Source organism: Poecile atricapillus, chromosome 3 (genome assembly GCF_030490865.1).
Source record: "Poecile atricapillus isolate bPoeAtr1 chromosome 3, bPoeAtr1.hap1, whole genome shotgun sequence".
In the NCBI taxonomy this organism is placed as follows: Eukaryota; Metazoa; Chordata; class Aves; order Passeriformes; family Paridae; genus Poecile; species Poecile atricapillus.
The window spans coordinates 66,663,015-66,685,764 of record NC_081251.1 but is presented as its reverse complement, the minus strand read 5'-3'; the positions used below and the strand labels follow the sequence as shown (position 1 = coordinate 66,685,764).

General features: G+C 36.0%; 1 protein-coding gene across 1 annotated transcript in view; it reads right to left on the bottom strand.

The window, feature by feature from the left end:
• Window positions 1–22,750, bottom strand: part of ADGB (androglobin) — a 108,410-nt gene that overhangs the window by 49,792 nt on the left and 35,868 nt on the right. Inside the window, 5 exon segments of the mRNA XM_058835712.1 lie at window positions 7,291–7,435; window positions 10,083–10,173; window positions 10,883–11,057; window positions 13,415–13,509; window positions 20,208–20,321. Of these exon segments, the coding sequence (XP_058691695.1) occupies window positions 7,291–7,435; window positions 10,083–10,173; window positions 10,883–11,057; window positions 13,415–13,509; window positions 20,208–20,321 (620 nt within the window).

Sequence of the window (22,750 nt, the reverse complement as noted above, 5' to 3'; positions counted from 1 at the left end):
GCTTCCTTTCATCCCAGGTCTCCCTTTACCTAGATTTGTCACCCTTCTCCCCACCCAAACTCCTCATATATACCCTCACGTATCTTGACATGTGACAAAGGTGCTGATGCTGAAGCTGGTAGCATTGACCTGGCCAGCAGCTGGACACACAGCGATTTTCTGTTCTGCATTTCAAAGAGGAGCTGTGGGGGCTGTGCTGACTTGGAGCTTTTGTGCTTTCTCAGTACAACCAAGAAATATATTTTGAGGGCCAGACCGACATAATTTAGACAGTCTGAGTTAGACTGGATGGGACGTCACAACAGTACCTAAATCTTACACAAGGTCATTTTTCTGGAAATCCAGGTCTGCCTCAACCTTCTTATTACAGACTACCCTGCATATACTATGTGAAGGGACCTGTAAATGCGTCCTTAGAGGAAAAACCTTATGGCTTCCTACTTTAATTCCTAGATCCAGTAAAAGTCTTCCTGCAGCATTTTACAGAATCTCTATAGGCTCAGGACATGGGAACAGGCTCAGAAAGCTCACCTCTGGCAAAATTTTAGGTGTTTGATATTCTCTGAATTAACAAAGGAAAGAGTTGAGCAAATGAACTACAGATTTAAGTCTCTATCCCAAAACTGGAAGTAGCAAATAATTTAATACACATAATTTAATACACATAATTTAACTGTTATATTGTCTATTATGGGAATTTGGAAGTTCCATTTTTTCACAGCACAAATATGAAATTCTATTCCAAGACTGTTATGTTTTGTTTATTTTAAATTTTCATGAGTCAAAGCTGGGGACAGATCTAATATTAAGAGCAATTAAGAGAAAAATTAAGACACTGCTGAAATTGTTAACACCTGGGTTAAGAATTTAGTAATTTAAATATATTGCATTTTACAGTCATTTTAAAGATTAACATCTTGTTTTTCTATGAGCTGAAAAGGACACTATAGGATCTTGCAAATATCCATGTACTTCAGCTTCTGTTTCCAGAATTCTGTACATACAACTGTTAAGAGCAAGTCAAGCTGTGATCACTTGTCATGTCACATTGAGAGTCATGTCTCAACATATGAGCCTGAAAAATCACATGGACTACCTCTCCCCATTAAACTGTGACTTTCGAAGTACACATGCACAGAGCTGTAATATTTCTGCACTTGAGCCTATGACTTTCAACATTCCCATATTGCCAAACCTTGCAGCAGTCACAGGATTTACCAAACACCAGGATACATGTCAGCTGTACAATTAATGGTGTTTCTTCTCAGAAATCCTGGGCATGTCCAAAGTATAAAAAGTATGAGACCTATTGTATAAGCCTTGGAGACTGCAACATCTGTACAAGTCCAGCACTATCTGCCCAATATACTGCTCATGGACAGTACACATGATCCATGCTTTTGGTGTAGACATGAGGGAGCTTAATATAGAGGTACTTTGTCAGTACTAACAGTTGGCAGCAGGAAGGCCTGGAGGGATACAGAAAATCCTCAAAAACTGCAACAGAATTTCCAGGAAAGAAGGAGAATGTGCCCTGGAAAATCTGGATGCTTAGTAACTTCATGCAGTCTGAGCTGTGAAACCAGTATAGCCACAGCTGTGTAGAGACTCCCATAGGCTCATTTAGTCAGTTTTTGGAGCACAAACATAACACAGTCAAAAGCTGTCTGCTTTTTCAGTGGTACAGGATGTGTTCATCTTTTTAATCTTCACTGACTTGGAGACAACTAGAGTTTCCAGAAAGTTCTCATTTTTTTATGCTATTGCCTCATGTACCATGCCTAAGACATTGGCACAGAAATAAAAAATAAAGACATTTTTCCTCTTTAATGAATATACATTGCCTGAAAAGTCAGCTCTGCTGCCACAGTATCTTTTCAAGAAATAAATTAGAAAAGACTTAGATCCAGCTGTGAACATGAAATGTTGTACACAGTTAGATTCTGGGATAAATACTTATTGTTCTTCCTTCAATGAATGGCAAACCTGAATGAAAATTCTATAGATAACTTAAAAATCTAATTTATCATCTCTTACATTTAATAATCATTAATGCATATTTGTAAAAATAATGGTAATTCATAAGTTTATAGCTATCTTGTTACATTCAAGGATTTATTCATATTTTTTAGCCTCCTAAAATTAGCTATATTTTTATTTTATTCAAATCTACCAAATAATATGTTTTAAAATTTATCTGATATTCTTAGAAAAACAGTAGTCTTTTGTATTGTAGAAATACTGCATGGCAAAATTTAACACACCAGTTTTTTCTGTGAAAAACAGAAGTCTTCTTCAAAAAATAAGCTTTCTGAATATAACTGCAGGTGAAGGAATAAAGTTTCAGGTACTCTATTTTTAAGATAAAAAATCTGTTTCAGTTCCTTCAAAATTATAAAGATGACCAAAATATTTCTTACGTTCTAAACCTGTGTTAAATTTTGAAGTTTGATGTTGATCTGGGAGTTATATCATCAAAGGGTTTTGCATCTACAGTCATTTGGACAGACTTTTGTTTATTCCTCAGTCACTGTATCACTAAATGGAATATCGGTTCTCATTTTAGCTGCGATGTGAGCGTAGGTTAACAGAGGTGGGTTTTAAAAAAAGGCAATGTTACAAAAGAACAAACATCTACAAAGCTGTGCACAAACTGAGACATAGAAATAGCTTAAAAATACTGGATTACTTATTTGGCATCTCTTTTATTCAGTGTCTAATGTTGAAGCTGCCCAATATATATGTGCAAGTAGATAATTGTGGGACCATCAAAGTGTGTCTATAGCACAAATGTCTAAATGCCTCTTCTCAAGTCCCTCCTCTAATTCATGTGCCTCATTGTCATATGTAATTTTCCCCTGAAAATAATAAGCAGGGAAGTTCCACTTTATGCAGAGTGAAGTAATTCTCAGAATGATAAAATTTGTGAAGAAAATAGGTTTGTTGTTTTTTTTTTGTTTACTACCTAGCTCTGCTGGTGACTCAATACCAATTCACAGCAATTACGAAATGCAACAGAAGAAGGATTGGAGTGAAATGAAGAAAAAGCTTGTTATGACACAACAGTCAGTAATGTTTATGGGGAGCATGAAAAGAGCACACAACAGAACATGTAAATTAAATAAACTGGTATCAGCTGCACATGAGAAGATAGGACTGAGTTTGAATATAGAATGCATAGACCAAGATAAGAAACATAAAGGAAACATGAACATTAAAGAACAAGTTTTTTGTATTTGTCACTGGGAGACAATGAAGACCCTAACACTTTTGCTCTAGAAATTAGCATTGCCAGGGAACTTGACACTGAAGGAGCCACAAAGAGAAATACGAGTGTTCTACTTAAGATGCATGAACATAGCAATCAGGTCAGTATACTACAATATCTAGTAGCCATTGCACATACTGAAGGTAATGATATTCTGATTTTCTTGCTTTGCATTTCCTCAAACAGAACACATAGAACTTTATTGTCAATGGAATTGGAGACAACTTCTATCGAAAAATTCATCCAAATGAAGAATATTCAAGTAGACTTTGAATGGCAGATCTACAAGGAAACACTACTCCAGGATAATCTTTTTCTCTGAAGCGTTTGACAAAATTACTGTTGTATAAAGCTGCAGGACTGTACAATTTACATATGATGATAGTTTTGCTTTTTTCCTGGCCATGAAATACTTTCACATTTGTCTTTCAGTGTATCCTACACTTATAAATTACTTAACTTCCTATGGAACAAGAATAAAAGAGAGCCTCACCATTTAAGAATTTGGCCATACGTTATGGAGTTTTTTAACAAAAAATTAACAAAATGCATTTTCTTAAGATCAGAGATTCAAGATCAATTTAACTACCAAAATTAGATATTTAATTTTTTTTTCCTAATACAAATCTAAATGCTTCCAGGACCATAAAATCAGCAAACAGGAAAGTCAAAGAAATAAAAAAACAAAAAAACAAACAAACAAAAAGTTTGAAAATATTCAATAATGAGGCATTTCTATTTTTTTGTATGAATATTTTGAGGACATGAGACATGTCTTTAAACTTCATATTTTTCAAAGAACGTACATCCAGCTCCTAGAATTTTGTCTTTCATGTATCGCTAGTCTCTGTTTCTGTGACAACAGACCTTAGGAACAGTGAATCAGATATTCAGCAATGTTACTTCATGCAGTTTACATTAGAGTGAATTGAAATATGCCAATTTAAACTTGTTGAGCATCTGGTGCAGCAGCTGACTGAATTTCAGTCAGCTTAAAGCATAAAACTGCTGTATCCCAAAGATTTACCAAATCTGTATCAAAGGTTTTAAAGCAGACGTCTCTTGACTAGTAATCACACAGTTTAAAATGGAGACAAAGTTATTCACATTCAGTATATTGCAATACAAAATTCTAAAAATTAGCAATAATATAGTGAATTTTGGATATCAAATTTTCTCTTTCAGTGTTTGCTTTTATTATCACTAATTAACTTGTTTTTAAGAAGTGTATTTTATGTCAAATTTTAAAACTACAGAAAGCAAACTCTTCCTTTATGAATTTGCTAGAGGTATCCACATAATTTTGTTGATGAAAAGATTTAATATGTAAAACAAAAAAAGATTGTTCTCCAAGTTAAAAACCAAACTGCAAAAATTAAACTCTACTTGCATACTTCAGCTATTAACAGGCATAGCATTTTTCAGCTGAGATTTAATTTGAGGCAAAAGCAAAGGTCATGTAAAAGTCAATTAGCTGCTCATAACTTCTTACATTTCATGTCTGAATCAGATTGCCCTCAGCCTGCATTGTATTCATGTCTTCTTCCAACCATTCCAGTTTTATCAGCATCTCTCTCATGTATTTTCATACTTGCCCTTATCTCTCCTTGGCTTCATTTCCTACTGTGATAGATCAGCCTTCTAAATCACTCTTGGACTAGGGGATAAAATCTAAGGGACATTTCACACTCCTCTGGTGCTTCCAGCACATACACTTCTATTAATTTACAATGAGCCAAATCTGTATTTGTACACCTAGAGACTGAAGTAATGAAAACAATAATTACTATATACCTATAAGATGCTACTTTGTTTTAGAATGATTTTATGATGCTTGTATTTCTAATTATCTGTTCTGTTTATGTTGGATACTAAGTTTTGCACTTTTAATATTGGTTCCAAGAGTGAAGTGGGGAGAAAATAAGCGCGTAGTTTGTTTCAGAAATCGCACTTGTTCCTTCGCTTTTTCTTTCGGTGCATGTTGTTTGCAGCTCAGGCAGTCAGACAGAGCTTTCTTTTGCTTTTAGTTGGCTTTTTATTTAGCTGAAGCAGAGAAATTTTTTGGATTGTAGTTTTGGGGTTTTTTTTTAACTGTTCAAACTTGTTTTGGACTGAAAATTTAGAAAAATTATCAGAATCTCACACTTGGGGCCTATCAGGGCTTAGGGCACAGCATTTTATAGCACAGAAGGGATTTATAAGAGACTGAGTCAAGCTATACTCCACAAAAAAGACTTTTTGAATTTGCTGTTTCTTCAGAACAACAAGAGGTTCTGTTATTTAATAGTATTCATTTTTTCATGTTTTTGAATAATTTGCTTGTTAAATAAAGAGTTTTCTCTACTTTTTTCCAAGGAAATCTTTCCTGAACTAATAGGAAGGAAGGGCCACTTGAATTTGCTTTCTAGAAATACCCCATTCAGAAATTTCCTTTCATATTTGTCCCAAACCAAAACATACTTACAGGTCTTTTTTACCCAGCAGCTTTTTGTAATGATTTTTGTATGATGTCATAATTAAAAATACTTTTAGTATTTCTACTAAAGTACTACTGAAGTACTAATTAGGCTATTGTTTATAAAATGTACACAAATTATCAAATAGCTAAATATATCACATAATCACTGATCATATATATTCTATTGTAAAGCATTCTTCTTCACTGCAGAACTGCCTTATTTTAAAATCATTAAATCCACTAACGATATCCACACATGTACATTATCTAAACACAAAGCATACATATAGATCTGAAATATAAAAATGGTATGAGTGTACTCTGCAGAGAAAATACAAACCAACACTTCAAAAATTACATAGAAAATTACTTTCCATTCATTTAAAAATTTAAAGCTCAAAGAGAAATGCTATCAAATGGTCTTCTGAGTAGTATTTACTGCAGTCAGAATGAAATTCAAGAGATACTAGCATTGCCACATTGAATTTCTTTGTAGCTATTGAGCAAATGAAAAACTTCAGTGGAGCCCTGTTTGTTTTTAAGTGAGTATTTAAGTCTTTATTTCTCTATGTTGTCAATTATTTCCCTATATGAAATATATTTCATGACATATATTGCTCATAAACTCTTTGAAAATGTCATCTTTTTTCTGTTAAGCATGTAAGATTTAATTTAGAATTAGAAGGAGCATTTTGTTAAATATTTATATAAAAACAGACTTTGGTAGCATATACACATTCCAAATTAAAAACAGAAACAAGAAAATAAAAAAAGTAATAGAAAAATCAGTAATTACGACTTCCCAAAGTCATCCTACCAATGTTTTACTAAACTTAGGTAAGATTAATATTTCCTATGTAGGAAAATTGCAGTGGAGACTCCTACCTAGTAACTAACATTGGCTTGGGTGATCTGAGCCAACTTGCAGTCTGCGCCGCACTTACTGAACCTGTTTGGAGGAATGGCATTCCCTCATAGAGTTGCACAGGAAGCCTCAGAGTCTAAATCATAGCAGAGGATTCCTTTAGAATGCCAAGCTTCTGAAATTTAAGAGCAGGTCAACTGAGCAGAGAAGCCTTACCTCTTTTTCCAGATCTAGCCAGAAGTCTTTCCATTCAGTCCTAAGTGAAGATGCCATTTTAAGGCATGTGTAAATAAAGCTTACATTTTTTCTAGGCACATGCCGAGGTACATCTTGCACTGTGGCCGAAATAAACTGATCACAACATAAACTAAGATTTATTTAAAACACTGCAGACTATCTTCTTAAGATTCTCCCATCAAAAGGATTTTAAAGAACAAAACTAAGACAGTGTTAGCAACAGAACTTTTATAATCTGAGGGAAAATAATGAAAAATAAAGGTATTAATTAAAATTTCCCACCAAATACACATCAATATAACTACAAAGTGGAAAGGGTTGGAAGTTACTTATATAGCAAGGGAAAATGCTTTCTGAAATGTCTTTGAAAATACATATTTCAGTATTAAATAGTTTCTATTTTGTCTTTCATTGTCCTTTGTAATACAAAACCAGGTCAAGTTAAAAAAATAGAAATATTACCTGAGAATGATCTTCTGCATTTGAGAGTGTCCCATTTTGACTCATATCCCCATTACTGTCACTTTCATTTTCATCAATTTCACTAACAGAAGTGAGATGGGATATAGAACGAAATCCTTTTTTGAGGGTAGTCTGTGGAAAGTGGCTAAATAATAAAAGAGAATTCAAACACATTAATCCATACATTTTATTTCAAATTACAGTTTCCATAATTATTCTTAACAGAATTTTGTCAAAATAATGTGTGTCTCCTTTATTTTGAAAGATTCCTAGGGAAGCACAGAATCCATATCTTCACATATTTCTTGTCATTACTGGCTTGGTGCTACACATATACCTATGATACAGAGAACTCTTAACTAACCCTCAAAAAAGAAAAGCCCAAGCCAGAAAAATAGATGATAATGTCAGAAGTGAATAAATTGCTATGGCCTCTAGACAAGAAAAAAGTATTAATTAAATGGAGGTGAGATAAAAAAATAAAATGTTTTGTGTCAGAATACTTTTTGTCTTTTCCCTCAAACTGGGTCTCCATAGCTACCAGACCACTAAAACACAGGATAACCACGGAAACCTGTGCAGGCCTATTCTGGTACTAGCAAAAGAAAGCTCTGTTGCTGACTTCACTGGAGGCAGGAGTAAAAACTGAAGGAAATATAAGTAAGTCTCTGCTTGTTAAGTGAAGAACTAGAAGAACAAGACCTAAACAATTTTGTATACATGCTAATTAGACTTAAGTGTGTAATTGTGCTATTACAGCTATAAAGAACAAACTAAAATCTGTGTTAACTAGCCCCCTCTTTAAGGACTGAGATAATGAAAGATCAAGATCTTTTGCAGTAACAGTCACAATTACCTTGCCTTTTGGTGTTTCAAAATAATTTATTAGAAGAAAAGGAAGAGATTAAAAACTTTCAGTCCCCACTGTGTATCTAAGTCCCTTATCTTATTTACACAGCTATATCACTTGAACAAAATGTTAATACTTGCTATATATTTTTGGCTATTACCTGTTAATTAAATCACAAAGATTAAATTAGCTAATTGTCATGGAAACTTAGCACATTAAATAAACTATCCTTCCACACTGGGGTATGTTGACCATAAAGCAATCTATCAAGTATGAAAAACAATATCAAATCTGTTAAAATGCAAATACTTCAGCATCTTCATTATCAATCCCTCCTTATTTTGATAGCCTGTTAATTGTTTAGAGAATTATAATGTATTTCTACTCCTACTGTATGAAAACAAGCAGTAATTTAACTACTTTTTACTAACAAAATGCAACTGTATCAGCAAAACAATTACATCCCCAGAATATTCCATGGTCACATCTTCCATGGGCTAATGCTGCTGCTCAAATATTTTAAAAATAGCTTACTGGTTTATTCAATTATTTTGATCAAAATGTAGAACCTGTCACATATGTAATTTAGTCAGTTTATTTAGAGATGTCTCAACAAAAGGTGCACACACCCTAAGAAAATGCACAGATCTTCAACAATTTACAACCTGTTGTTGGACTCAGACTCAAGAAAAGACCTAACCTCCAAAATGACATAAACATATTGGTCTACACTGGGTATATGCTACATTCAATGTTTTGTGACAGAAACTCAGTCAGAATAAAAGAGACAGGATTAATAATTCTAGAACTTGTCTCAATGTTCAAATCATAAGCTGAAGCCTAGCAGAAGTGCATTATACAGTGTGTCCAAGGACAAAAACTTGGCTCATACACTTTATGGTAACCTTTCCTTTCTTGTCAGGGAGCAAGTATTATGCTGAGCATGGAATATTGACTAGAAATCATGAATACAACAATTTCTGAAGCTTCTCTAAGACACCCTATATAAAGACTTTGGTTTTCAAGGGTTCCAAACAGTCTTTAAAACAAGGCATTTATACAAAGCTGTGTTTTGACCATGAGCTTCTTCACCTGCACATTCAGGCTTGTTGCAACTATCATGAACAGAGAACAGTCTCTTTTATTAATAAACATTAAATGCTCCTTATGAAACTAGTGATGCCCATGAAAATACTGACTGGCCAGTCAATTATTTCCTTGATATGTGTTAGAATTAAAAAATATCAATAGTTTGAGGAAAAATTTGAAATACATCAGAGAATATTTGTGTTTCTGGCAGAAGTCATCTATCAAAAATTCTACGTCTTTGGGCCCACTGGAAAGAGAATCCCAATGTGTCTTTGCCTGATGGCACTCCCTATCCTCCAATGTCAGAAGCCCTAAGAAGTTTGCATCTGCCTAGGGGACTTTCTGTGCTGGGTGTGACAAGTGGAGACCCAGGGGGACCCCGTGGGAAACTTTCTCAGCAGTGCAGACATGAGCAGATTGTAGGGAGAAACAGCTAAGCCCAGAGACTCACATCCCCAACAGGAAGCGTGTGCTGCACTCCCAAAACAGGAGGTGTTTGAAAGCCTCAAAGATAGGAGGGTCAGCATAATTACATATGTATGCATCTGTGTGCCTGATTAGAACTTCTTGGGATTAGCTACAGGAAGGTGTCCAGAAGTTTTTAGGTGTTTATCAATATTTTGTGTCTAGTATACAAATCTAGCTGTTGTATTGCCAATATGGATCCTAAATGTACAGTTCACTGATAGCTGCTTAATTACGTGACACCAATACATCAACAGAGCACTTTGTCCAGATATGCTTCAGACATGATCTGAGCAGTCTTTCCCTGTGACACAAGTAAAGATAAGCCATGGCACTTTTCACAGTGCACTTTCACAATGCTAATGCTGAAATTACATTATATACTTACGTGTCTGTTGGTATTGTGATAATATTCAGTTTGTATTTAAAAAATAGGCTAGCGATCTCAACGTGTTTTTCAGGTTTCTCTACCACAGGCTCTGGGAGAAAAAGCAACTTGTTAAATACATACATTCATAAAAGTATTTAATACTATTAATGTTGAGAAATAATTTCCAATTGGGATTCGTCACCCCTAAATAATTTTCCAAGTATCATCCCATGCATTTGAATTGAACAGAAAAACGAGGGGTGGTTCTAGGTGACATATCATGAAAAAATAAATGCTTTACACTCTGATCTTCAGCCTGAGAAGTATTAAAATGTGCCTAGCTTATATGTAACATTGTCCAGGGTAGCTCAAAGCAACTATGGCAGCACTTTTTGCCTTTGCCAATTTCCTCCATCTCTTATCCCAGTATACTTTGCTAGCCTGCCTGTAGCACTTTCATGCTCAAGCTATCTCATATCATTCATCTAACTCCATTATGCAGTACAGACAAACCCTAGGAAAAAAATTACTCTGAAACCATGAGTTGATGCAGCAGGACTAGTCACATATTTTAAATTTTTAAAAGGTGCTCAGAAGCTTTCATGGTTCTGCATCAGAGAGTTTCTGTGTCCCCTCTTCATTTGCTCCACTAGACTGCTTTTTTTCAATATAAATTGAGACACTTCTCAAAGTATGCAGGAAATATGGCTAAGAGGAAGTAATACAAAATGGAGTTCAATTGAAATTAAGATAACAGACAATCCTGTAATAATTGAAATGTGATTACAAATTTATTTTTGAGCTTTTAGTAGACAAACCTTGGGGTTCAGATGTCACAACAACTTGCTTTTTCTGACGGAAAAGCTTCCAAGAAGGAAGTGGTGGTGGTTCTGGCAGTGCTACCAGAGGACAGGACCGAGTTCTAGTGATCAGGACAGGATGGCTGTGTATATGGGAAAGCCCATATTGCCTCATCTTCTCTGAAGAGTCAGCCTATGGAACATGGAAGGATAACCTGATTGGGTCAGATCTTCTTTCTCCTTACACCTGTCTAACAAACAAGAACAGTATACACAGAAAGGAATCTAAGAGCTTGTACATTAAATTAAATTAATATAGTCAACCTGACAAGACTATCCAAAAACGTGCTGAATTTGATATTCAACACAAAAAGTATACTTAGAAGTGTTTACATGTATTTTACTTTTCATAATAGATTCATCTCTTCTTTTAACTTATTTATATGACCATAACATACAAGTAAAGAGAATGAATATGTAAGAAAGCAATAGGCACAACATTTTCTTCTAAATTACCATACTTAAAAGCACTTGCTGAGGGAAAAAGTCCTTACTTCATGGAGAATTTACAAAGTGTCAGAATTCTAAAATCAATTGGTCTTTTAGATAACTTGTAAAAACTTAGTAGTGTATTGCTTTGAACCAATGCATCATTAAAGCTAAGCTTTTTATTTGACGGCTTTTTAAAACACATTAAAGACACTTCAGTTGATCTGTATACCAAAGCCCTTAGGAGCAGACTTAAGAACAATTTTAGATGTGGACATTGAGTGGTGCTCTTCCCACTAAAATAATAATGGCCCAATACTTAACATCACAACTGAAAGTTCTGTTACAAGATTTGTACATACTTTTAATTTTAAATCCACACTTTCTTTTACATGCTAAATATATCACCAATAACTTATTTCTTTAATACACTCATCAGCAAGTAGTGTCTGATTGCTTCTACTAATTTTAAAATATTCCTTAGGTTCTGTATTTATGAACTCTGTAGAGAAGAATGTTGTGGTTGTCAGTTATTTGAAGAATGGGGAATGAATTAAATTTAAAATACCAGTTTAAACATCCAAGATTAGAAAGGATTTTTAAGATAACCAGTTAGGTGTCATAAAGGAGAATTTAGCTGTTGAGTACACTACACACTTGTATGACTCAATTACTGATTTTTTTTCATCTTATTTGAGCAAACTAAGACAAATTCAAGCCACAACCATCCAAGGAAACCCATACTAGAAAGCAAAGCTAAAAGGGAGACTGAAAAAATCTGGGAGGGAAATTCTGGCACAACTGCAGTCAATGACAAAATTTGCTCCAAGTTTAGGGAGCAGCTCTTATCTTAGTGAATCCATTTTCTAAACTTTACTTCAATTAGTGTAATTAGTCTCAGTCCTTGAATATAGCTTGAAAATGGTGTGGTTTTTATCCATAAGAAATTCTCTATACTTCTATATTTAACTTCTGTCAACTTCCATCTTTCTATCAAGTCTTTACTAAAATACTATTTTAGACATATAGATTCATCTGTCTCATCCTGTTTGGTCTGCCATACCTCTTTTTCAGTAATCTCTATATCCCAACAGACTATAGTCAAGTTTGAGATTCAGGGTGTTAGGTGGCAGGAGAGATATAAGCCCATGCCCCATTTTCCACTTTGCCTTTTGATGACTAGCAGTGCTTATTATTGACAATAATTGACTGAGACCTTAAATTAAAATAAATTAAAACAATAGCACAGATAACAAGTTAATCTTCAAAACTGCATAAAATACACAACATATTTTTTTAAAAGAATTAAGTGCAATAATTAAATGCACTAAAGCATAACACCTGCAAACCATTTCTGGAAATTTCTTTATGAAGCTTACCAGTTTCCTGAAAAGGCAGCTTAAAATGTAATGATCTAATGATGATAGATATGATTTAAATGAACAACAAAAAAGGGAAACCTAATTAATAATCAACTCAAGAAAGACTGCTTTGGCACTATAAAAAGCTTTCTGAGGAGTGTAAGTGGCTAAGTGGAAATTTAAGTGTTGTCTTTACCCCAGCTGCATTAAGTGCTACACTTTTCCAGCTGCTTTCACCAGCTACAACACTAATGATAGAAATTGATATAAACATGATATTCCTTATATAACAACAAACAACATACTGGAAAATGTATATCAGGGAGTCTTAGCTGTAGTCTTCAAAAAATTAAAATTCATTTTTTTTCAAGTAGCCCTTAAAAATAATTAGACTTTCCATTCAGAAGTATCTCATCAAGATACATTTTCTAGTCCACATTTAGTCTCTCTCAGGAGACTTCAGCCTCTGGGATCCTGAGGAAAGTGGAGGAAAACTGAGTAAAATCAGTAGGCTTTGGCAGGAAAATGCATGTTCAGAATACAGAAGTACCAAAATATAAATTTAACTGATAGTCATCATCTAGTGACTGTTTCACTGTGCTAGTTGTATTTTTTTTGTTACAATGTCGTTGCAACAAAATGAAGCACTCTGATAACAAAATAAGTAATGTTTTCCTGTCCTGAGAACGCAGAATCTTACCATTCGTGTTAATAAAAAAATATCCTCTTCAAACAAATGCAGCGGTATACAGCCAGCGCACACGACCATCTCTGGCTGGCTTGGTACGGGTGATTCTACACAGAAAACATCAAAATGCTTTAGAACAAGGTAAACAGCAAAAAACTGTTGCTGTACCTCACACCAAATGATTGCGCTTTCTCTGCCTTATTTTTGTTACTGTTTTCTTTGTCTGACTGTTATTTCATTTGAAAGAAGAGATAATTGTAATGTACAATGAAAAGAATCCATGGATGGAAAAAAACCGCCTCATTTAAATCATCAACAGCATTTGCATATTTTACTTATTTTGCATAAATGAGTAACAGAAAATACAATTTTAAAATATGACACGTCAGATGGAACTTTCAACATTGTTTTTCTGTTTTACTTCAAATTTTAAAAACAATAGATACTATGATAAATAAAACAATATGTATAATCATATGTATAATATGTAGATGAAGTAAAAACATCCTGATTGGTGACTGCTAGTTAAATGCTTCTCATCAGTGAAGGCAAAATTTGATCTTGCCAACAAAAGGATCCAAAGCCAGAGCTCAGGCCACTGCTGCCAAGGGATATGGAGATTGAGGGAAGTAATTTGAGAAACATAGTGCCTGTAAGCCAGGGTTACTGCTCTCACTCCTGTCAAGCAGATGAAACAATGGAGGTAATGACAGCTGCCTCAGAAAGTATGAAGCTCTTGTCCCACATACCTTATAGAATTTTGTTTGCCTCTAATTCTGCTATAGGCAAGGGATAGAAATAGAGGCACATTCACTTTGTTAACTCCAGAAATCTGTTGCATACAATCATCTCTTTCTCCTATCTCTGAAAGAAGCCATTGCTAATCCCTGAATGATGAAGAGAAGCCAAGAATATCTGACAGTCAGTTCATTCATGCTGAAGGGAAATTAAAAGTCTAAAACATCATACTTGAAATATACGTCTCTGGTTTTACCAAAAAGACATCTCAAAAAAAAAAAAAAAAAAAAAAGTATATATATATATATATATATTTATCTATTTATCTCTACTTTTCCTTAGTCATCTCAGAAAACTTGGAGACCAGATTTCAGTACACAGGTTGTGACACCTGTTTTTCATCAGAAAGTTTTTTTAGGAAAAATTTCTTCACAGGAAGAGTTGTGTCATTGGAACAGGCTTCCCAAGGAAGTGGTTGAGCCATCATTCCAGGAGGTATTTAAAAGACGTGTAGATGTGGCACTTAGGAACATGACTTAGTGGTGGGCTTGGCAGTACAGGTTAACAGCTGGATTCAATGAACTTAGAGGTCTTTTTGAACCTAAATGATTCTATGATTCTATCCTATCTAACACTCCAGTAAAATTATCTGTGTCTGTCATTGTTCCCTTCAGCTTCACCTCAAATATAGGATAATTGCTTCCTATGTTTAGTAAATATGCAACTGGAAGTTGCATTAAGAATAGGTATTTTCTGTGAAATGAAATAAAACAAAGCTATCTGCATATAAGCAGGCAGGTGTCTGGAAAATATGACTTATCAGACCTAAAATCTATTTATTCAGATGGTATACAACCTTTTATTCTCTAAGTACAATATGTTTGCATCTTAAATATTCTTCCAGGAATTCAATTACCCAATTAATTATAAGCTAAAAGCAGGTAAGAGTTACTTTCCAATGGATTCTTAATTTTTCTCACTGCATGTTTGTGATTCCTGTGTTAACCACAGCTCTTGTGTTAGTTGTGGGTTTCAATGTATTCAGAAGCAAAGCTATAATTAACTTTAATTTCAGTCCTTACCAACGTATCTGATCTATTACAAACATGGCAATATTAGCTACAATGTCCTGCGCATTACAGAACAGTATGTGCCACAAGGCATACCAATTTCATTGCATGTGAGTAGTATTTCTCAAATAAAAGTATTTAATCAAATACCAGCTGGAATGTAAAGCTGTCATATTCAGTCCAGATGGGCTGTGAAATAAAATGTCTGCAGGGCAGACAATAAACAGAAATGAACAAATTATTAGAGCATGCAAATTATTAACCAGGAACATCATATCCACTTTAAAAATATACATACAATACTAGCACATTATGCCAGTAGCTTTAAAAATTACATATTATTTGATCTTTTTTCACTGTGCAAAAAATTAGGTTGATGTATTCAAATTATTTAGCATCAAGTGTAATGACGATTAGTGTGGATTCAGCATTTGGTGAAACTGGTTAAAACTGATAGCCTTGATAAAATTGCATTACTAAATGAAAAATGTTATAATATACAGTAGAACAAAACAGATTCAGCAAAGCTTATTACCTTTATCTATCAGTGTATATATAAGAATTCTGCAGTGTTTTGTTAAAAAATTTTGTATCTATGTAGCTACTTATGTTTCACACTTGCAGCTTTACAAATTCACTTACAGATAATGAGTACTAAACAACCCGAACAAATGCTTCAGTCTCTTTGAGAAGGAAAAGTAAGATTTGAATTGAACCATGTAAAATACATGTTCAAACACTTAAAAAGAAATGCCAGTAATTAAAAAATGTTGATTTTAATAGATCTTAACTATTTTTATTTGTTTATCATATGCTTTGCATACAACTTGAAAAGAATTTTCTCACTCAATGCTTCTTTTAAATATTTATCTATCAAACAAGAGCTAATGGTGTAGTTTAACTTTCCAAGGACTAATGATGCCAGATGAGGACCACAAAAGTGATCTAAGGGCCAGAGAACCTCTCCTATAAATAAGAGCTGAAAAAGTTTGTGTTGTTCAGCCTGGATTAGAGAAGGCTCCAGGGAGATCTTAGAGTAGCCTTACAAGAAAGCTGAAGAGATTCTTCAGGCCATGGAGTGATAGAACAAGGGGTAATTGTTTTAACTGACCCCTCTGAAAGAGGGCTGGCTCAGATGTAAAAGAAAATTCTTTACTGTGAGGATGTTGAAGCATCAGAATAGGGTGCTTTGAGAAGCTTTGTATGCCCCATCCCTGGATGTGTTCCAGGCCAGGTTGCACAGGACGGGGCTGTGAGGAATCTGGCCTAGTGGAAGAGGTCCCTGTCCATGGCAGACGTTTGGAAGTAAATGAATTTCCAACCCAAACTATTCTATGAAAACACATCAGTTGGATTTCAATATCTTGATTATCAGATGTGCAGCTCAGATGTTAACTTCTGCTGTTGTGATAGGCATGCATTAGCTTTGTGTATTGGAAGGTATTTTTCAGTTTTCAGAAAAATAAACTGTAAGCTCTTCAGAATTGACAAAAATATTTCAGAACGATATGCACTTAAAAAACCAAAACATTAGGCTTCAATCCATCTTGTAAATGAAAACTCCTCAATAGGTAAAAGAAAAATTATAATGTTATATGTATGTTATAGTTATGTGATGTTTATCTCATTGACTCTGATGATTACAGATCTACTTGTTTGATTTCAAAAACTTTCAAGTATAATAATAATTATCTCCACACTTCTGTGACATAGAAAATATTATCTTTAATTACAGAATTTGCATCAAGGCACAATGAGATTAGCAAAACACATGGCTGATTAGTAGAACAAACAGAATAATTTCTGAGCTGCTGAAAAAAAATTTCCAGCAGCTCAGAAATTATTATGAAACTCAGTAGTTTGGAAACCTAAATAAAAGCAAAGTGGTGATTCTTGATAGGAACAAGGCAACTGAGCACCTTGTTTCATATAGGTGAAACCTTACAAAGGGAAGGCCTTGTAAAACCATGGCTCAGGCCTGCTACTTCAGCTAAGCAGAAAAGGACTATGGGAAAGTGACTCAGCTGAATTAGAGGCAGAAGAACAAGTGATGTAACCACTGTGTGTTCACATCATGGTATATGGTTAAATTATGTTTGTTATGATTTAAAATAATGAAACTGATAATGGGCTAACTGCTTAAAAAGGCCTGTTTTTTACAGTAAAGCAGCTCTACTTTGCACCTCTCTGGGGACTCTGCAACATTATGGACCTTCACCTCACAGTACCTCATCTCATATCATATAATTTCTTTGTAAAAACTGGTCATAAAACAAGGGGATACCCGAAGTATGAAAAGAATATACCAGAAGAAAAAGCTGCTGAGTGGAAAAGCACAGATTTGTATGCTAAAATGGGTCAGTAGGAACATATGAATTGTTTTCCAAAATTTCCCAAAGACTGGCTGACTGACAAGCCGAACAACCAAAGAGTTGGTTGCTCTCAGGAAGAGTTCGGACTGACTACACCAAGGGCTTATTATTCAGCTGGATCCACGCAACTGGATGAATAGAGAAGCAGGTTCATTGCTTCAATGATCCTGCAACTCATACCGCATTTGTGGAGTGCAGCAGGCATTGGTTGGACTGTGCAAGTGGATTCAGAACTGTATATGATGGTATTGGATCTGTCTAGGATTCAACTTTCATCAGGGCAGCTCTTGTGGTTCTGTTTTAGATACGTGACCAAAGCACCATGGGTAACATACCAGTACATCAGTGCCTGCTGAGCCAAGCTCACACACCAATAAATCTGTTGCTCACTCCACTACCCCAGCAAGAACACTGGGGGTGGGCAAAGGGTTCATTCCTCATTCTCTGCCCCATCCCACTGTGAGGAGTGAGCAGGTGGATGGGTAGTGGCTTAGCTGCCAGACAGCACCAACTCATCACAACATTATAGCCCACACAAAATCAAAAGCCTGTAAAAGGAGTCTCCAAGTATTTAGAAGTAACTGGTACTTCAATGTGTCATGATTAACAAGGTCATGAATATACAATGCAATGAATACAGAAGGTTTTGCCATTTTAAAAGTCAGATATAAATAGTATCTGGAGTAGTTAAATATCTCTTTAGAAATAGTCCATATTTATCACAAAGAAGAAAAATTTCCTTGAAGTCAACTGTTAACAGGCAGACTGAAAGCTTGCAGAAGGGAAATAAGCACTTTTATTATGCTAGGAATGAAACACTTTTCAAATAATTTAAAATTAAAAAAACCCCAAAAAACCAAAACAACAAAAAACATCCCAAAAAATCCCACAACCCCCCCCCCCCCCCCCCCAAAAAAAAATTTGCTGCATTAAATAAAGTCATTGTTACAAAATTCCACCAGAACAATTCAGGAACTTTTTGCAACTAAGTCTGACTTTGAATCAAGACCTATTTTCAGATGTCATTTTATCCACAACCATGGTTCTACTGTCCTGGGCCACTGTGCAGACCATGTATCCCATGAAGCCTGCAAGATTTCCCTTTTTTGTTTACAGGCTCACAACAAAAATGCATCGGAATTCAGTATTATTTCAAACTGCAATTCCTTTTTTTCCTTGCAGTCTAATAATCTTAAATTTTCTCACTACAGAGATACCTACCTCTTACTATTCTCCTGAAGTCTTTTCTGGCTCAAACTTAAGATAAAAAGTTCTCTGATCAATGTACTGAAGCCCTGAATTAATAATCTTTCTAAATAACCTCTTCACAACACACTAATTGTCTTTCAGAAAAAAGCATAAACTGTGCTTTAAGTGGCAGAATAAAGATCTAACTATCATGTCATTTTTTCACATGAAAGCAGTGCCTCTTTTTTAATACTCTTTCACTCATTTTACACAATTTCTAGAATACTTATCTTGGATCCTTTTGCTTCCCTTTTTTTTCTTCTTCTCCATCACATGCTTGAATACTAGTTAATCACATGAAACATCTCATTTCCTATTCCACACCTGCTACAGTAAACCAAACTGCATTCCTGCAATATATTTTAAAATGTACTGCTGTTTAACTCATTTAGTGGTATGTAAGGTAGGAATTTCAATAAATATATTTGCTGATGAAAAACCACAATCTTGGTTTGCTGTAGTTTAAAATTATTGAAACCACTAATTTTAATCAGGATTCAAATCAAGCAGGAATACCATTTATGTAGTAAATTTAATTTTTACTTTGCAGTTATTTTCCTTAGGAAGATGTTCTACCTATTCCCACCTACTGATTTGCAACAGCAAATTATTCCAGTTAATAACTGGTTTTTGCTGCTAGTCACATGGAAATGCCACTTGTATCCAAACATAAGCAATGCCAAGAGCATATGAGCTTATTATACATTTGTGAAGATCTTCTATAGTTTATGCTAGTAAATTTGAAATATCTTAGTTGATTGTTTAGCTGATTAGTATTTACCTGTGGTTTAAAATACTTTTTTTGGGTTTTTTTTTTTCAATATTAAGTATAAATGCACAAACAAAAATTTACTTAATTTTTATATTCTTATTAATATATCTATATAGGAATTAAATTCATCACTATGTATTTCCTGGATGAAGATTTAAAAAAAAATTAAGATTTATATCATGGAGAAAGTTCTAACAAGAATTTATATCATGGAGAAAGTTCTAACAAGTATTTCCGCCCCACCTCCAGCTCCCTTGCCCTTTGACGAAGAAGCATTCCTGCTTTTTCAAGTTGCAATTTTGTGTATAAAGTGGATATTGAACAAATAAATTATGAAAGAGGAAGAATTGTTTTTTAAACACAGAACAACTGTAAGATAGTTCGCCATTAAAACAAAGTACTGCAATATACCATTCTTAATCTATTTTGCAGGTTAGAATGACTTCAGTATGTAATGTTAGCTATAAATAACTACAATTTAAACAAAATAAAAAAAAGTAAATATAACCTCTGTCCAGTTAAGTTCAAAACCAAATTAAAGCAAAGCCTTTTGCTTTACATATAACTCCTGTCTGTATTTTTAGCTTGAAAATAATAGGACTTACTTTCAGTTAAGTCCTGAAGGCCTTGGACTTTTTCTGAAGACTGAGGCGCTACCTTGCTTTTTTCTTTCTCTCCTCCTTTTCTTTTCTTTCCTACTTTTTTCTGCTCTGCTTTTTCTATTAAGCAAAATAAAGATTAAATATTTTTCTTTCTCAGATAAAAACTTGCGGTCATCAAATATCATGTCAGTGTAAATGCTCTAATAAGATTTTAGATAAATTCCAAAAACAATCAACCACAAACTCTTTGAAGTCAAGAGATGAGATACAATAAGAAGCTAATGTAATTTAATTAAAATAAATAAAAATAAAAAGTAGTCCTTAGGATGTAAATGAAGATTTACTGAGGAGGAGCCAGGAAAGCTGCGGTCCCACCTTTTAGTTATTGCACAACTTTTATGTCTTTATTACAATGTAAGAAATCATTGTGCTTCTGGCACTGTGCCAAATATGTTCTTCATGTCCTTGCTCTCATGCATCAGTGATTACAAAAAAGTATTCACATAGACAATGCATTGATCCCTAATGGACATGGAAGGAGAAAGTCTCCCACAGTCCAAACATTCTTTGAAGACTTTGACTACAGGAAAAGGCTACTTAAATGCAAAAAAAAAAAAAAAAAAGAAAAGAAATAAAAAATAATAGAATCATGGAATGGCTTGGGTTGGAAAGGACCTTAAAGATCATCTGGTTCCACCCCACCCTGCTCTGGGCAGGGACACCTTCCATTAGAGCAGGTTGCTCAAAATCCCATCCTGGCTTTGACCCTTTCCAGGGTTTGGACAACCAGACTTTCTTTGGGGAACCTGTGTCAGGAGCTCACTATCCTCAGAAAGAATTTCCTTCTACTATTCTGCTGCATTCAGCAGCTGCAGGATCATGTCCAGAGAAGCTACAGTTACCAGTGACAGGCACAAGACACCAAGGAGACGGGCTTCTGCTCATGAAACCATTTATTCAGCACAGGAACAAACTCAGATCCAGAGACAGAGAGCCCTGAACAGAGGCAGGGTGAGGGGTTTTGAGGGACAGAACCAGGGTGGAGTTCAGGGTCAGGTGTGGAGGCTAGCTTTGGAGCAAGCTGCAGGCCCCATGGCCTGTCAGCCCTGCCTGGGAAGCTAGCCTGGGAAATTCATGGGAGGATTCAAAACAATCCTCAAAGACAGAAAACAGCCTGCAGGTGCTGTTTGTCTGTTCCCGTGTTTTCCTTGCAGGAGAAGGTCAGGGGGTGGTAAACCCCACTGACCAATGATGGTAATGTAGTACTTTACTAACCAATAAGAGTTTCCTTTCTGTACTCTTCACGAACTAGTCTACATAACATGACTGAAGCAATAAACTAGAGATTCTCTCCTGTTCTGACTCCCTTGAGAGTCCGTGTCGTTCTTTCCGCCGTTCCCAATTAGAACGACATCTGGTGACCCCGACGTGATGACGGACCGACCCTCCGAGGTCTGGTAACTCGACGTGATATGCAGCCGACCCCCGAGGTCAGAAAGTAACGGACGTGAAGACATCTGCTAATCCCCTGAGGGTAAGCAGCGAGCGGGAAAAACACCGGCCCTTCCCCCTAGAGGGGAAAGTGGAATTCTCCCGGGCTTTCCAAGAGGAAGCTGGTTTTTAACCAACGGGATAGTGGAGCCTGCCGGAGAGCGGGCTTGGAACGGCTATCTTGGTGAAGCAGAGCTTGAAATCCCGGGTCCAAGCCGATAGCGTTTGCATAATTGCATTCGCAGAGCCGCCAAGATAAAAAAAGTTTTCATAATGGAGAACTGTGATTTAGCTGATAAGCAACTTGTCAGCTTTGCATGGCAAGACGCCTTGCTGAGCATGGGACTCTGTATTCCTGAAGAAGATATACGCGCTTTGTTCCACTGGGTGAAAGCGCAGGAGTTTGCTATGACTGTGAATGATGTGTTTAACCTTGAGATTTGGTGGTCAGTGGGAGACCACCTGTGGACTAAGCTGGCTGCAGGAGATACCAGCGCGTGCAGCTTAGCAGCAACTTGGGGAGTGATTTTTAAGGCACTGGAACAGTGCCAGCCTAAAAACAGTGAAACCGAACTGTGTAACAGTCTTTCAGCTCTGCCCGGACCCTTAGAGAACTTTAGCAGCGGGCAGGAGCAGTCCGTGAGCCAGAGATCTCCCTCTCCAGAAAAATTTGAGCGCCCGCCATCCGCGGAGCTCGGCGCGCAAGTTTTGCCAGCAGAAAAACAACAAAAGAGCAGAAATCGCGCAGCTCTGCCTTCACCGCACCCCCAGGCGCCGCCATCGCCAGCGCCGCGAGAACCCCCTCCGCCTGCGCCCTCCGCAGAGCCTCCGCCGGCCCCTCCAGGACCAGCGCTGCGAGCACTGCTGCCAGCGGCCGCCGTGGAGCCTCCGCCGGTGCCCTGAGTCCCCACAGCGGCAGCAGCAGCGGCGAGAAAAAAGAGAGAAAAGGTGGAAAAGAAGAAAGAAAAAAAAGCTAACTCAGGACGCCGCCCGCCGCCACCGGCCGCGGGCTGGGCGGCCAGCTGGGCCCCCTAGCTCCAGTCGGCTGCAAAAAC